We start from the raw sequence: 15,109 nt of genomic DNA on the forward strand, positions 1-15,109 counted from the left end.
CACTCTATGTTGGCGGAACGACCAAGACTGGACAGAATGAATGCTCGGGTCCTTCATGACTGGCACCATCCGACTGCCGTCCGTTAGACCGCAGGGAAGGAGAATTCATTTGCCGAAAAAGAAGTGCGAATGGAAGGTTTTGGCGAAAATGAAACTGCAGAAGGCTCAGAAAAACTACTTACTGAGGAAAAAATATCATAACTGAACATACGGAGTTTCATGGGGAATGGTCTGGAGTTAATGAGTCTGCAAAACATACAGGCAGTGACCCCCCCCCGCTGTCCTCAGACACGGGCCGGGACCACGGCTGGACATGCAGAAAGGGAAAGGCGCAGAAGGCCCCATGAAGCCACAAGGCAAAGCCCGTCCCACAACTAGCACAGACTTCAGGTGAAGGCCACCCAGGGCTGCCCCGGCCCCGCCCTCCCCGAACCAGGTCCCCAAAGGACAGAAACAGAAGCAAAACTGAGCTCCTGAAGTTCAAGACTCAGTAACAGTGGCGTTTCGGGCTCACTCCACCGCCTCTCTGAGACCTAAGCCTCCCCGAGGCTGCGTGGATGGACTGGGTAGTCATCGGCGGCCACTGTTACCTCCGGCTCTGGGTGACTCAGGAAGTCATTGCAGCCTAGGGCGAGAGCCCGCCTGGTTTCCTTTCCTCTTGACCGGAGGTGGCTCTCTGGGGACGCGGAGGCAGCCTCCGCCGAGGGGTACGGACAGCTTACAAGTTCAAGGATCTTTCCCCTCTACTGGCCTGTAGTTCCAACTATTATCAACCCTCCCTCAGTGAAGGGACCGTCTGGAGAAAACCCCCGGTTGGAGAGTAATTAAAAAGTAACCCGGAGTGGTAGCTGCCAGTACTGTGGATTCACTTATCCGATAGCTCCTGTCCCCAAGGACGGACGGACAGACGGAGGGGCTCTGCTGGAAGGTCACAGTGGAAGGGCTGGTTTTGGAGGTGGGGTGGGATGTCGAGAGGTGAGGATGGGCATGGAGGAGACGCTGCCGGGGCCTCTGACTGGCTCCAGCTCAGGTCTCCAGCAGAGCTGGCCCCCGGGGCAAGTTCTGAGGGAAGGGAGAAAATGACCCGGAGGCCCACAGGCTCCACCTACTTCATGTGGCCTCCCTGCCAGTGGCTCCGCTGTCCACACAGGCCCTCGCCTCCCTGCAGGTCCCCGCTCCCGCCCGCACGGCGCAAGGCACATACCACGCATTCCTGGCAGAGGCGCCGAGCGTGTTCAGACAGGACCCGGGTAAACTGAGAGTCCTTTCAAGGCTGGGTGGCGGCCCAGCACGCCAGCCGAATGAGTGAGTGAATGAGTGAGCGAATAAACTCCCCTCTCCTGGGCTCCACTCATCCTGAACGTGCACCCAGAGGAGCCTAGGATGACCCAGGATGACCTCTATTCCCTGGTGCTCAGACCGGGGTCAGAAAAGTCCCTCCCATCACTAAGCCCTGCCCACCGCCCGGGCCTTTCCCAGCAGCAGGGCTGGGGCATCTGATTCCCACACCTCTCTGGTGTCACAAATGCCAACTGTATTCTGGGCTGGCCTCATGGACGCAAGACAGCCAGGGGCCAGCTAAGGTCCTGGGTGAGATGGCTGAGCAGGCCCAGCTGGTACAAAAGGACACGGGCGCCCTGAGTAGTCTCAGCTCCTGAGCAGCGACTCGTCCCAAAGCGAAGAGTAACCAGCAGCTGTTTGTAACAGGCCCTTGGCCCTACCTCAGACCGTCCGGAGAGAAAGCTGTCAACCTCCTCACTCAGCTAGCTTCTGTCCACTGTGGTCCACACCTGAGAAGGAGCCTCGGGGGGGACGGGCGCCTCCTCCGCCAGCTCCCTGCACTTGCCAAGTGCCTCTTGGCCTGGGACTCTCAAAGGGCCCCAGCACGGTGCCGAAAACACTGGTCTCACTGCCTGCCAGGGAGTTAGCGGGGAAAGTTCTACTTAGTCCAAGATGCAAGTGCCCCCGTTCGCTCTGGTGACCCCACCCGAGCCGGGCAGGGCACGAAGGCAGAGCTGCCCACACTTCCCTCGCCAACCCCGCACGCCGTCCGGTCCGGACCCTCTCCAGATCGGGAAGTAACAGGCCTCCCCTTCCCCCATCTCCACCCAGGGACGCGGCCTCGGAAGGCTGGCCTGGTGGGCCCAGGGTCCCAGGTCCTCTCTGCCAGGAAAGCAGTAGGAACTCTGCCTTTTCAATGAACGTCTAGAACTTTCTCTCCTTTGGGCTCCGTAAACAGTCCCTCTTCTGTGTGGACACTCTGGTGTGTGAAAGCCCTATCTCGGCTCCCGGGAACCCTCACCGCGGCTTGAAGATACGCGGAGTCCAGGCCCAGCCCGAGGCCCCCGCCCCACTCCCAGCCCCAGCCCCAGCCCCAGCTCTTTTTTAAGCACTTCTGCTTCCTCGCAGCTGGGGCAGCGAGATATAGTGAGGCTACTGTATAGGATCTGGAAAGCGGGGCCCCGAGCGCGTTCCAAACTCCATACAAGCCGGTTATTCTCAGGCTTGTTTTCTTTGGCTCCAGGTTAGCAGCACAGAATGAGTCAAACAGTATTAACTTTCAATAGGGAAGTGGTGTGGTCAACCAAAGCTGTTTGCGGCTAGATTGTGAAGATAGGTAGGGCAGGTAATGAAGAACAGCCCATAATGCTGCGAGGCGGTGCGGGAGGGGCCCGGCTCGCGCAGCAGCCTCCGCGGCTCTGCCAGCAGGACCCACGCCATCTCCTCCCGGTTGGCCGAGGAATTAACACGGGGTCTCTGACCGGGAGCCCCGGGAAGCTGGCCCTGCTGGGCGGCCGCCCGGCACAGCTGAGCGCTTTGTGGGGCTCAGGGTGTCTTTTTTCTTTCAATAATGCCAAAGCCCCGGGAAACCTAGTTAGGTGCATCCCCCCACTTACGGCATGTCACTCGGGAGTGGACTTTCTTTTCCTTTGCCAGCCTGAGGAGCGAGCAGATGCACCTCCCTGCCCACCCCTTGCTCTCTCGGGCCCGCCCGGCTCCCCAGTCCTGCAGCTCTGTCCCTCCAGGCTGGCAGCAGCTACAGGGACGGGGGCTCCTCTCCTTTCCAGGGGAGAAAACGCCGTGTGAAATAGGCAATCACTCCTACAGGTATCAAAACGTGCTTTCAGAAGCTGATAAGGATCTTTACATCTTCCAATCTCTCTCTCATCCTGCAGGCGGGGAAACTGAGGTTCTGAGAAGGGTCGTGGCTGCTGAGCCCGGGAGAGCCAGCCGGGGCCAGAACCCAGGCTCGCAGGCCGCGGTCCTGCCGCAGGGCCTGCCGCTCCCTAGCCCAGGGCTCGGGATGCTTCTCGGTTCAACAGAGCAGCCCCTGAGAAGAGCCCAGCCCCCGAGACTCAAATTTCAGCATTTTCCACTTCTTTCTCCCTGCGCTCAGCTACCAGTTTACCGTCAGACCGGCCGAGTCGCCCAAGACATGGGCCGAGTTTCTCCCAGGCCGCTCCCCGCAGCCTGCCCGTGAGCGGCCCCGAGCCTCGGGAGGTTGTCACCTCGGAGCAGCTGCATTGACTCGTCCTGGGAAACTGGCACCAAGGCCCGGGGGTGTCACATTTCGCCCCTGCAATGTAACCCAGAAATGTCAGGCCAGCAGCCTATATAAAAAGCCACGGGCAAAAATAAAACAATAAAAAAAGGTACGAGGACGAGGCAGGTTGCACTGAGAGCTACGTGCACGCAGACCTTGCACGGAAAGGACGTGGGATCAGAGTCGCACGGACGAGATCGGGCTTGGTTTTGGAAAAGAGACACACGTCGGAAGAAGGCCCAGCTCTCGTAGCTGCGACTGCTGAGTCTCTGTGTCCCTCGTGGGTAAAGCGGGAAATCAAGATGTTCTGCGGCAAAGGGGAAACTCCTACAAGTACGGGCTCATGGTGGGGGCTGATTAAGGGTCTCAACCCCCCCCCCCACCCCGTTTTCTTCTCAATCCCAAGAGCCGTAACGAGATGAAATCTACCTTTAAGAAACCAATAATATTTTACTTACGATCCCTCAGGTTTTTATATAACACACACAATAATGATAAACGTTTCTATTTTTCCCTGTTATCTAATTACATGTCTGTTATCTGACAGACTGTTTACAAAGCACCTTGATATACGGTGCGTCTGGGGGGGTCGGGGGGGTGCAAAAGTAGGCTTGCAGCTGTGAGTACCTGAAACACAATTTATTTCCCTGTTATTACTTATGTATTAATTACTGTACCATTTGTGTTACAACTATGAACCTACTTCTGCCAGCCCTGTGTATTCTCTCAGTTCATCCGAAACAACCGTCTGCGCAGACGGCTCACATCACTGTCCCCACCTTACGGAGGGCACCGTGGAAGCTTCTAGATGCTCAGAGGCCTGCCAGGTCCCAAGCAGCAAGCGTGCTAATGTTCGGGGAAGAAACAACCATATTTTGATAAAAAAAAACCTTTGTTGGGAAAAGACCACCTTCCTGGAAGGAAGCAGGGCAGTCGGATTTGCTCTAGTGAGAAAGATGTTGAAGTCAGTCCCATGGTTCAGTCTTTGGGGTTAATAATAGGTAGGGAGGAAAAAAAAAAAAAGAGAGAGAAAAAAGCCCTTATTGTATTGTATTCTGAGGGCCCAGCCTGCCAGGATTTTTGAAAAAGTAAGTTGGCAACAGCACCTATCTGGCCCCCCCTTGGGCAGAACTCCAGGAGTCTCCCTGGGAAGGGCTGAGGCCTGCGGGAAAGGGGCCGACCTGCGTCGAGGGCGCCGGCTCTAGCAGCGGCTAATGTGGAAGGAGCCCCTGTGCTGGCCACCGTGTGGCTACCACCTGGGCCCCTTCATCCACAAGACCAGCATGCCACCCTCCTGGTTCTACCCGAGGCGCTGAGCTTGGGGGCTAACTGACCGGGGAGGAGAGGCGGGGCGGACTCGGGCGGCCAACCTCCCCCTGGTCGACCTCTCAGGCCGCCTCATTCATCCTCACACCTCCAGCAAGGGAGGTGTCCCCCGGCCCACCCTGCAGATGGGGAAACTGAGGCAGGGATCAGCCATGGGGCCAGGCTGGTCCAGCTCCAACCTCCTCGCTCCCTCAGGCTCCAAGCTCTCTGGCTCGTTTCTGGAACTTGGGCTCTGCCCTGTGAGCAATATCGGAAATAACAGCAGTGATGTCACTGTGCATATTTCTCCTCAGCTCCTTAAAATGAGTGAACTGGAAAGATCGTAAAACCACTGTGAAGTTGAGTAAAAATAAGGTAGTCTCAGGAGCAGATCCAAAAAGGGCCACGAATACATCTAGTACTGAAGAACTGACTAATTTCAGATATTCACTTTTTATCTCAAACGACTGGAAGACTGAGCACCTCCAGGCCCCGGTGAACAAAACCCAAAACCAACCAGCCAACCAATCGCAAATGCTCGACGTCTGGCACAGGAAGGCGCACTGAGAGAGTTCAGCGGCAGCCTCGGGTCAGTCAACGCCTGCTTTCCTGGGCCCTGAGTATATGCAAATCCCAGGGGGCCCAAACTCAAGTACTGCCATTAACTGACTTTATGGGGTCTTGGGAGCTGGCAGATTAATTTGATTGTGTTTCTTAAGAAACAAACAGGCAAATAGGAAAGAACTTTGCTTTGGGTATTTTAAGTTTTTACCCTGTCTTGCACGCTCCTAGCAACACTGCCTGCCTTCCTTGCGCGTGGAGCTTGATATAAATATATCACGGGTAAGCCGCACTTTGAAAAAGTCATTTCGCATCCAACCACATGTCAGGGTCTGTGAGGTGTCGGCAACACAGCTGTAATGCCCAGCAATAGATTACGCCTAATTCACCCCTTCCTTCCTGCCAGCTTTTCACAGCAAAAAAGCAGACCTTGAACACAAATTGTTTGTGAAGGAAAAGAACATGGAAAAGATGGGAGAACACAAATTTGCAAGTTGGCTCCAGTGAACCTGGGCACGGATCTTGTGCCCGGGGGGAGCTTTTACTTCGCTTATTTAAACTGATCTTCCAACCCAAGTCTTCGATAAAATTCAAGGACGGCTTTTCCTTTTTTCAAACTAAAAAATGTGAAGTGCTCATGTATGGAAAAAAAATTCTGAGCCCGCCGCAAGCGCGGAGAGGCCACCACCGCGTGGTAACGCGCTGCTGCGGGGCTGCGGGCCATCGGTCCGCGGTGCGTGGCTGAGATGTGCGCACAGAACCGGGACCACCTGCTCTGGCGGCCACCAGGCCCAAAACGCCGCGGCCTGACTGCTCCCTCCAGGGCAACTAGAGGGCCCGCATGGCCTCAGCTGAGCCGCGCCCCAGCACCCAGGGCAGGGAGGCAGGGGCCACGGGGGCGCGGAGCCTGTGCCGAAGGACCTGCGGTGCTGCTCCGAGGTCTCCGGGCACTGGAATGTGCCGCTGGGTGAATGTCTTTGGGGGGAAAGGAGGAAGGGCCTACCAAACACATACAGACCCACAAAGGCAAAAAATAAAAATAAAAACCCAAACCAAACAAAAACCCACCCAGAACAAGTGCAGAGAGGGACGCTGGTTTCAGGAATTCAGGGGGTGGCTGAGCGTGTTTCCTGCGCTGCAAAGCTTGGGGGTGGCTGGCAGGTCCAGGCGCCCTCGACGGGGGAGCTGCATTTGTCTGGACCCCAAAAGACTCTGGCACACTCTGTGTCTGTTTCCTAGAAGAGCCTCGAGACAGGCACAACATGCGTGTTTTGTGAAGGATCCACTTTGCAGATGTCAAGTACCAGCTTCCAACGTTACTCAGACAGGATGCCCCCACTCCCACCCCCCACTCCCACCCCCCGAAGGTTTCACAGAGCTCAGCGTTTGGAGGCCAGGCCATTGTACCCGTAAGGGACTTTGGAACAGTGCCCTGAGCTTTTCAAGGGTCCATAAAAATGCCAGAAAACAAATTGTACTGGGTCTAAACACAAAAGGAAAAAAAAAAAAAAAAAAAATCAAAATTTATAAATGTTTAATTCATCTAAAAAGATGCAACGTTATGCAACTTCATGAATTTTTAAAGATTCACGAATCTTTTTGTTTCGAGTTTTCTTACAGACAAAGGATTTGTTTAGAGTTTTCTTAGAGCCAAAGCCTTTGTCCCACCTCTCCAAGGCTCCTGTGTCCCAGGCGTGGCTCCCACCAATGCGCGGAGGCTGTCACACTGAGCCTCCAGCCCTGGGAGATCGGCCACCCTCCTTGCTTGGGGAGGCGCATCTAGGCCCGCCACCCCCAGGTGGGGTCACCCACGCAGTCAGCAAGTGCCGAGATGGGGATCCCGACCCCTGGTTGTAATTATAAGTTGATGGCCGAGAAATCAGAACCACAGGAAATTAAATGAGTTCCTCATAGCCAAGTAATTTCAAAAACAAATGATAAAAGTCCTTTAAAAAGTTTACAGCAAAGAAAATGACACCTAAAGTTGGCCCTGGGTGCATGTGGACATGTCTAACGGGCTAGGACGGCCAGGCCCATGGAGCTGGGCCTCTCAGGGGCCTTGTTTGCGGCAAAACTATGGTTTTTCTGACCCTGATCTTGTTACCCCTTCCGAGTGGGAGTGAGTTTAGAGACGATCCTGTTCCACTGCTTAGTCTGACCAAAGAGGGAGCCGAGGGTGACAGTTCACTGGCCTGGGAGGCACCAGTGAAACCCAAGTCCCCATCTTTCTTTTGTAGATCAGGATTTTTTCCAGAAAGAACTAAAGGCCAAACTGGCATTTGAAGAATCTAGGGGAAGAGGCATTAGGCAGAGAGCACCGCTCACGTGGCTACGACTGGTCATTACCATCCGCGGGCACAGGCCCATGACACCGCCCTGCGCTCCACTGACCATTCAGGAACACGAGTGACGCAAACGCTCGTCCTCAGTGGGCTGCACACGGTGCACACGGCCCTCCAGGGAGGTTCCCAAAGGAGGGTGACTCGGCCTGTGCACCTGGTGGCCATCGGTCGGCCACGTTAACCCTGCACGTCGGCACTGGAGGAAGGGCTGTGTGCTGTGGATCCCCCTCAGGTCCCCACGGATGCCCGGCCCCCAGGCAGGCCCCGCGACAGGCTCGGAACCAGCGTCGCCCGTTGGGGGGTGTGGCTGCCTCCTGCCCGGGGAACCCGCACTCCCTTCCCGTCAGCAGGAACGTGGCCGCTGCCAGGGCTGCGAGGCTCCGTGTTCCCCAGGAAACCGCGTCTGAACCAGCACGGGACGGATCAACTCCCAATAAAACACTCCTGAGGCGGAAACCTCAGTACAGTGAAGCTCGAGGAGTAACCGGCGCAGTTCCTAACATCAGACGTCGGCGCCTGTGGGCCCAGCGCCTGGGCTGCTCCGTTTCAGTTCTGTTCCCTGACCCTGCGACCGTGGCCGGGGACCTGAGCCCTCCCTGCCTCAGCCTCTCCGCCTGCGCTCGCTCGCTCGCGGCGATCCCCTCAGCTCACGGGCGCCTGCGCTCTGAGCCGCGTGGGGCAAACGGTGAGCGCCGTGAGCTATTGTTATTATTGGGTGTCTTATGATCAAGAGAAAATAACATGTTAAAAAATAACTGTGTATCTGTCAACCACAGGAACGGTCTGAAAACATGCCTCATCCTGCCCTTTGCTGGGAAACCCTGATTTCAAGTACTTTTAGGTTCATTACAGAGGGAACCTTCACACGGTCCTCTTTTCACCTGAAGCATACTTGCCATTTGTTATATAAAGATCCTGTTTCCTCCCTGTATATATATTATAGGTTTGCTGTTTACAATCCAAGTCATAGAAGAAAATGATCTCCGTTGTTGACACAACCTCAACACAGCCCTCAACAAAGCCACGGGGCGATGGGGGGTTAGGCCCTTCAATCAACCCGTCTTAACTAGAACTCTCTATTTAAAAAAAAAAAAAGTTAGTTGGCATAAAAACTAGTGCCCCAGAAAACAGCATATTCCAAAGTTTCTAAGCACCGGCCCCACCTTGTTATTGTCACCGCGACTCTCAAGAGCTCGAGCCCAGCGTGGTCGCTGGGACTGACTCCTTTAACCTGCGGGCAGACGTCATCCCAGAAATGGCCAAGATTTGTTTTATTAACCTTTTCTGTTTTTAATTGGGTTACTCAGTGTTCCAGATGGAACAGACTCCTGGCTAGACAGGTGACCGCTCATGACATCAGAATGACTGTCCAAACCCACAGCCCGGGGACCCCCGCCCCTGCCACCGGGTCGGGTAGGCGCCCGGCGGCCCGCTCACCTCGCCCTCCGCCTGGCAGGGCGTCTCCTGGCGCAGCACGGAGCTGATTCACACATTCAGGCTATTTCGTGGAGTAGCCTTGGTATCTCGACACTATCAGCTTACAGACACACGGGCGAAATTACAGATACACGTACTAAGTTACAGAGGCGGGGGCTGGGCCGGAGCTTTTCACCAGGTCCTCCAAATATTAAAAAAAAAAAATACATAAAAACAACTCTCAAATATCCTTTTATAAAAAAAAAAAAAATCCTTCCACGCTATCTTTCAGGCTTAAAGAGCAGACTCCCTTTGGGTGTCCTGACAGCCACCGAGTTCCGCGTCCGGACTAGCAGCGGAGGACGGACCCAGCAGAGAGAAAACAGCCCCTGACGAACTTTCTCCATAATAAATCTAACTGTCGACAACGACCGATTTCCCGCCTGGTCTGCGACGTCACGTTTCCCAGCAGCCTGTGGACAGACGGCTGTGCATGTTCCCTCATTCTCGGTCCTTCTGTGAACGACCCCAGTGGGGGTGGAATGAGACGGGCTCTCCCTCCGGGTATTTTTTACACACGCGCTTCACGCGGAAGGCCCCACTCCCACTAGGACGCACCGTCCGACCGGCGGGATGAACGCACCTAGTTAAGCCAGAACCTTCCTTCCAACACCAGGCTACCAAGGCCGGGAGGGAGAGGTTAGCACACACCACGCACGGGTGCCCGGGGAGGGTCGGACGGGTGGCTGGCTGGACGGACAGACGGATGGATGGGTGAGAGCATCAGCCGCTCCTCGCTCCATCGCTACCTGCTTCTTCCCGATCTGGGCAAACAGTCCCGTTTCTCTGGGGCCGCCCCCCTTTACCTGTGACGCGTCAGGCCCCAGCCCCCGGGTTCCTTCGTGCTCACACAGTCTGGGTTCACGAGACGAGGACTTCTCAGAACTAGTCGGCTTGGCCATGCCAGGGCCGTTTTGCCAGAATCGCCCAGAGTTCACAGCACCCCGTGATGACGGAGCGTCGGGGGGCCTGCTGACCCGCAGGTGGGACGTTGCCTGGGCTTCCTGCCTTCCGCACAGCGACCTCTTACCCTTCCACCAGCAGGGACTGTGGCTCGGTCAGGACAGCCGGGGACAACCTGGTGTGCGCGTGGATGGATGGATGGGCGAACACGCAGCGTGGGAGCGTGGGAGTGCGTATCGCACACAGTGGAATATTACTCAGCCACAAAAAGGAAGGAGATTCTGCCATCTGCAACCACATGGCTGGACCTCGGGGACGTTATGCTAAGTGAGGCGACTTAGAGACAGATACTGTGTGTCCTCACTCCCACGTGGAACCTAAAAAGCTGAACTCATGGAAACAGGGAGATCGGTGGCTGCCAGGGGCAGGGGTGGGTGGCGGGGAAATGAGAGAACTTGGTCCAAGGGCACAAACTTCTAGTTATAAGAGGGGTAAGTCCTGGGAGGTGATGTGCCGCATGGGGACTACAGTTGAGGATCCTGCATCTGTTGTATATCTGACAGCCGCTAAAGGAGCAACTCTTGAAAGTTCTCACCACACTCGAACTGTGCCAGGGGGTGGACGTGTCAACGGACCTTATTGTGATAACCGTTTCGCAACCGATACATACGTCTACTCAAGTCGTCACGGTGTAGACCTTAGACTTACACGTTGTATCAGCTACATCTCAACAGAGCTGGGAGGGAACGTCACCTTCCTCTTTTCAAAAAAGTGGTGGTGGGCAGAGCTCCACCAACAAGAAACTTTCCCCCCCGTGGAATAGTCAAATAACAGTAAGAAAACCCCGACGACAATTAGCGGCCACGCGCCCCCTTGCCTCACAGGCCGACCGGAAAAGCCGGCCTCGCCCGAGTTGCCGGGAGGCTGTGGGCTGCTGACTTTTTCTAAAAGCTGACGGTGAAACTGAGACCATCTGCCTGGACCTGGGACATCTCTTTACATCACGCGCATACCTATTAATGTAATTTAATTTCCGATTTCATTTTCCCTGACCCCGAATTCCCTTGGGCAGGAAAGACCCCGTCCATGTGGCGCCTCCCGGGAGCGCGCCCCTTCCGTCTGCTCGGCGCCCCTTTCGACACCGGCCGCTTTCTGAAGCTATAAACCAGCGGGAGGCGGAGTGGACCGAGATGCAGGCCCAGCGTTACGACCGTGCGTTCCCCCCGCCCCCCGGGCTGCTGGCTCGTAAAAGACACAGCGCCCATCTCCTTCCTGAAGCTCAACCGCCTCTTAGGTTCTTCGGCTGTAACAGAAAATGCTAGCAAGGGGTGCAACCTGCCTGTTCTGATGCAGGGGAGGGCAGACGTCGGGGTACGTCCGGGGCCACGCCCAGGGTTAAGCGTCTTCCCCGCAGGCCAGCATCCGCACTGCCCGGGGCACGGCTGCTGCTCTGCCCGTAAAGACAGATTCCACAGCCCCGGCCCTGCGCGAGCCTCTCCAGCAGGTCAGGTCCCTCAAGTCCATTTCCTTCCTCGTCACAACTGCCCCTCCAGCCTTGCTGCTCCCTAAGCCTGCTGCCTCTTTGCTCCTCCACGGAGAGCCCAAGGCCCCGCTGTCTACAGCAGTGTCCTGAGTGGTCCTTGGTTCGCCCTCCTACTTGGGGACCTACGACGTGCTCACAGTCATTCCTGGGTTTGGGTGTAACCGGTGGTCCCCCCTGTGCGAGCTGCATGGACCTTGGAATCGGGATGTTACCGAGCCTGGAGTTTCCCGAGTCGGGGGGGGGGGGGCAGAAAAATCTGGGGACAATAAGCTCAGACGGGAGGGAGCCATGAAGGGTGGCAAATGGAACCAAGGGATCGGGGACCGAACACCACGTCCTGGGGGGCTGTCCCCGGTGGGGAGCGTTTTCTTCAGAGTTCCTCCCACTTTGGGGCATCGGGAAAGCTGTGGCAGCCCCTGGGGTGGTTCGAGCAGGTGTGAGGCTATGGCCAGGATGGCAGGACAGGCTGCCACGGGGTGCTTTGATTGCAGGATGACATGCAGCGAGTCACACCCCAGGGGCGACCTCAGAGGCCCCACAGGCACCACAGCAATGAGGGGGTCTCGGAAGGACTGTCTGGGGAGCAAAGGCAGGGAGAGGCCGGCAGGGAGGCTCTCCTGGGCCCGCCGACACCTCCCAGGTTCAGCCTCGGCGCCAGGCGCTCAGGGTGACATCGTTCAGTCTCACACGGACACTCTCAGTATCGCCCCCCGTTTGCAGGTGAGGAGACCGAGGGTCAGAAGGGCTCCATGACTTGCTGACGGCGTAAGGACCTGAACAGAGCTCCACCTGTTTGCCCCCGGAGCCCAGGCTCTTCATCGCTTTGTCTTACGGCCTGGCCTCCCCGTATCTCAACCTCCGGGGTGGCAGGAAGCCCTGCTTTTGAATCTCTGTGCCCCTGAGAAGGGAGTGTGGGTCTCCCGTTGGGGACCCCAATACGGTTTGGAGGCTCCCAGATGCCGGGCGGGGGCTCGTCAGCCCACAGATCTGGAACTGCGGCCCGGCCTCCATGGGGAAGGGTGCGGCTTGGAAAAGAGGGTTACTCGTGTGTTTACTCAAAGACAGTCATTAAGTCACCATGAAGACATCTTTCTGCAGACTAAACAACCTCGCTCCTTTTTAAAAAAGCTTTCCTCACAGGAGCTATTTTCTCGGGACGATCTTTCTGTGGTTACCGGCGCCCCCCTCGAGGCATCCCCTCTCCTCCCGTTCTCTAAACAATCCTGGAGTAAGGCTTTGATCTGTGCCACCAGAAGAAAACGGTCATTTTCATGGTTCTCAACTCCAGCCTTAACGAACGAATAAAAGGCCGGCATGGGCGGCGATCAGGCCCTTGGGGTCCGCTCTGACCCTCTGGCCCTTTCTGGCCACCCCTGTGCCTGCCCAGTCGCCCATTCCCTGCTTGTTTCTGACCTGTTGGACTTCACCACGTACCTGGGGGGTGAGCGCTTAGCCTCGTACGGCCAGAAATGGTTTCTAACGCGCACTCGAGTCGCCCGGTTTCCTTCGGCCCGCTAAGGGGGAGCTTCCAAAAGAGCTCAGTGCCCAGAGGCAGCCTTTGGCAGTGAGTGCCAACGATAAACTCCTGCTCCCTGCAGGGGCCTGGCACCCCCCCGGCAGACGTTTCAGCCACGTGTGAGCGACGCCCCTTGAACTCAGGGATTGATTCTCGGACACCCTCCCCGGCGCCTGAGCGTGCCAGCCCGGAGGTGCGCCAGCCCCGAGGGGCCCACTTACTTCGAGGTTCTCGGGGTCCATCCACGGTGATCTTGATGGCTCTGTGGTAGGTGGCGACTTGCGGTGGGTTTGTGAAGACGGTGATAGTCAGAGTGAAGCTCTTCCCTGTGGGACACAGGAGGACACGGGGAATGAGACGGCAGCCTGCGACCCCGCCGACCACGCACCCCTCCCCGCCCTCGACCCGGGAAGGTGGCGCCACTTCAGCACGGGCCACTGGTTTTTCCCATCGCCCTCGAGCTCGGCTTTGCTTAAACTCTGGGGTGCTCGCCTACGGCGTCTGTCAGGATCTCACACTTCACAGTTACAGGCCTTCCTTTAACACAGGATCGGGGGAGATGCGGATCTGTCTTCTTTCGAGAGTCAGGACCCCAGGGGACGTGGGATGGGAGTGGCAGCGACCCACTCCCCCCCCCCACCGTCTCAGGGCGAAGGCAGAAAAGACACCAGATCCGTCTCCCTCTCTGGGGCTGTTTGTACCTCCGAGGATTAGGAAAGATAGAATTCCTAGGTTTGAGGACAGGCTAAATTAAAATTATTCTCTGTATTTAAAAAAACACTAACTCCTGGTTGATTTTAAATATTATTTTTAAATGCTAGGCACTCATGGAACTGGCCAAACAAAATTTATAGTCAATACAAGGGCTTAAGGACACGTAGCTGACAGACTGAGAGGCAACCGGTTCCATCTCTGCGGGAGAATTTCCGCCCGAACACGCCACTTGCCTCAGTGCCCTCCCCTGGAAGATGGGTACGCAGACCGTTTCCCACCTCATGGAACCTGGGGGCAGGTTAAATGAGTTACTGTGAGCAAAACCGTTAAACCTGCATCCCGTGCATGGTTTTAGAGGGGGTGTGTGTGTGTTGTGCTCACATTCATGGCTTCTTTTCTCGCTCTTTCCCACAACAGGGCCCTGGGATTTCGCTAAGCGTGACGTCGGGCCTCGCACTCAGCACCGCAGTGCTCCAGCGAGCACGGTTTCGCCTTCCCCGTGCGGCGTGAAATGAAACCAAACAGGAACGAAACGGAAACATGCCACCTACTCCCCCATCCGCTCCCCAAACCATTTCAAAACCCAAACTGTCCTCCTTCTCCACCTTAGAAAGAGCAGCGTCTGTCCGGCTGCCATGCGTGTTTGATACAAAGGAAGCCCCAGAACAATGCTCTGTGGAAGCGCCTCTGGCCACCGCAGGCCCGTGATTCCTGATCACGAAGAGCCCACCAAACAGTCCCCAAGGGTCTGTCCTGCTCCGTGAACAACCTGACTGAGCTCCTACCTCTGCCATCAAGACTGAAAATCCCACAGAAGCTTTTAGGATCTTCTCACCACCGAGCCCCATGCCCCCCCATCCCTCCAGTCCCCAAGCCAGAATCCTCTCCTCTGAGCCCCATGTCGGAGCCACGGCACTTCTGCTCTGGGGTCTTTCTTCCTCCGGCCATGTCCCCAGCCACCCAGGCCTCCTGGCGTCCAGGTCACTGTCCCCCACATGATTGTCACAGGTCCTAAATCTCCGCCTGCAAACTCAGAGGCACCAGGAACCGGGGCCTGTGGTGCTTTTCCCACACTCCACCGCTGCCCCCAAAGAGGAAGCACCCCTGCGACCCCGAAGCGCCCCGATGCTCCTGACAGCCAACCGCAGGCCTGGATTCTGGTTCAGGAGGAGTTTCTCACTGAGCCGGAGCTGGGCTCCTGGCTG

General features: G+C 56.5%; 1 protein-coding gene across 3 annotated transcripts in view; it reads right to left on the bottom strand.

Annotated features, from left to right (window-relative positions):
• Positions 1-15,109, bottom strand: part of RUNX1 (RUNX family transcription factor 1) — a 187,791-nt gene that overhangs the window by 42,852 nt on the left and 129,830 nt on the right. For all 3 annotated transcript variants that reach the window (XM_087818473.1, XM_087818471.1, XM_087818474.1), the window contains one exon: positions 13,412-13,516. In XM_087818473.1, the coding sequence (XP_087674599.1) occupies positions 13,412-13,516 (105 nt within the window). The remainder of the gene's footprint in view (positions 1-13,411; positions 13,517-15,109) is intronic.

The sequence above is a fragment of the Miniopterus natalensis genome, chromosome 6 (genome assembly GCF_054644295.1).
Source record: "Miniopterus natalensis isolate mMinNat1 chromosome 6, mMinNat1.hap1, whole genome shotgun sequence".
NCBI lineage: Eukaryota > Metazoa > Chordata > Mammalia > Chiroptera > Miniopteridae > Miniopterus > Miniopterus natalensis.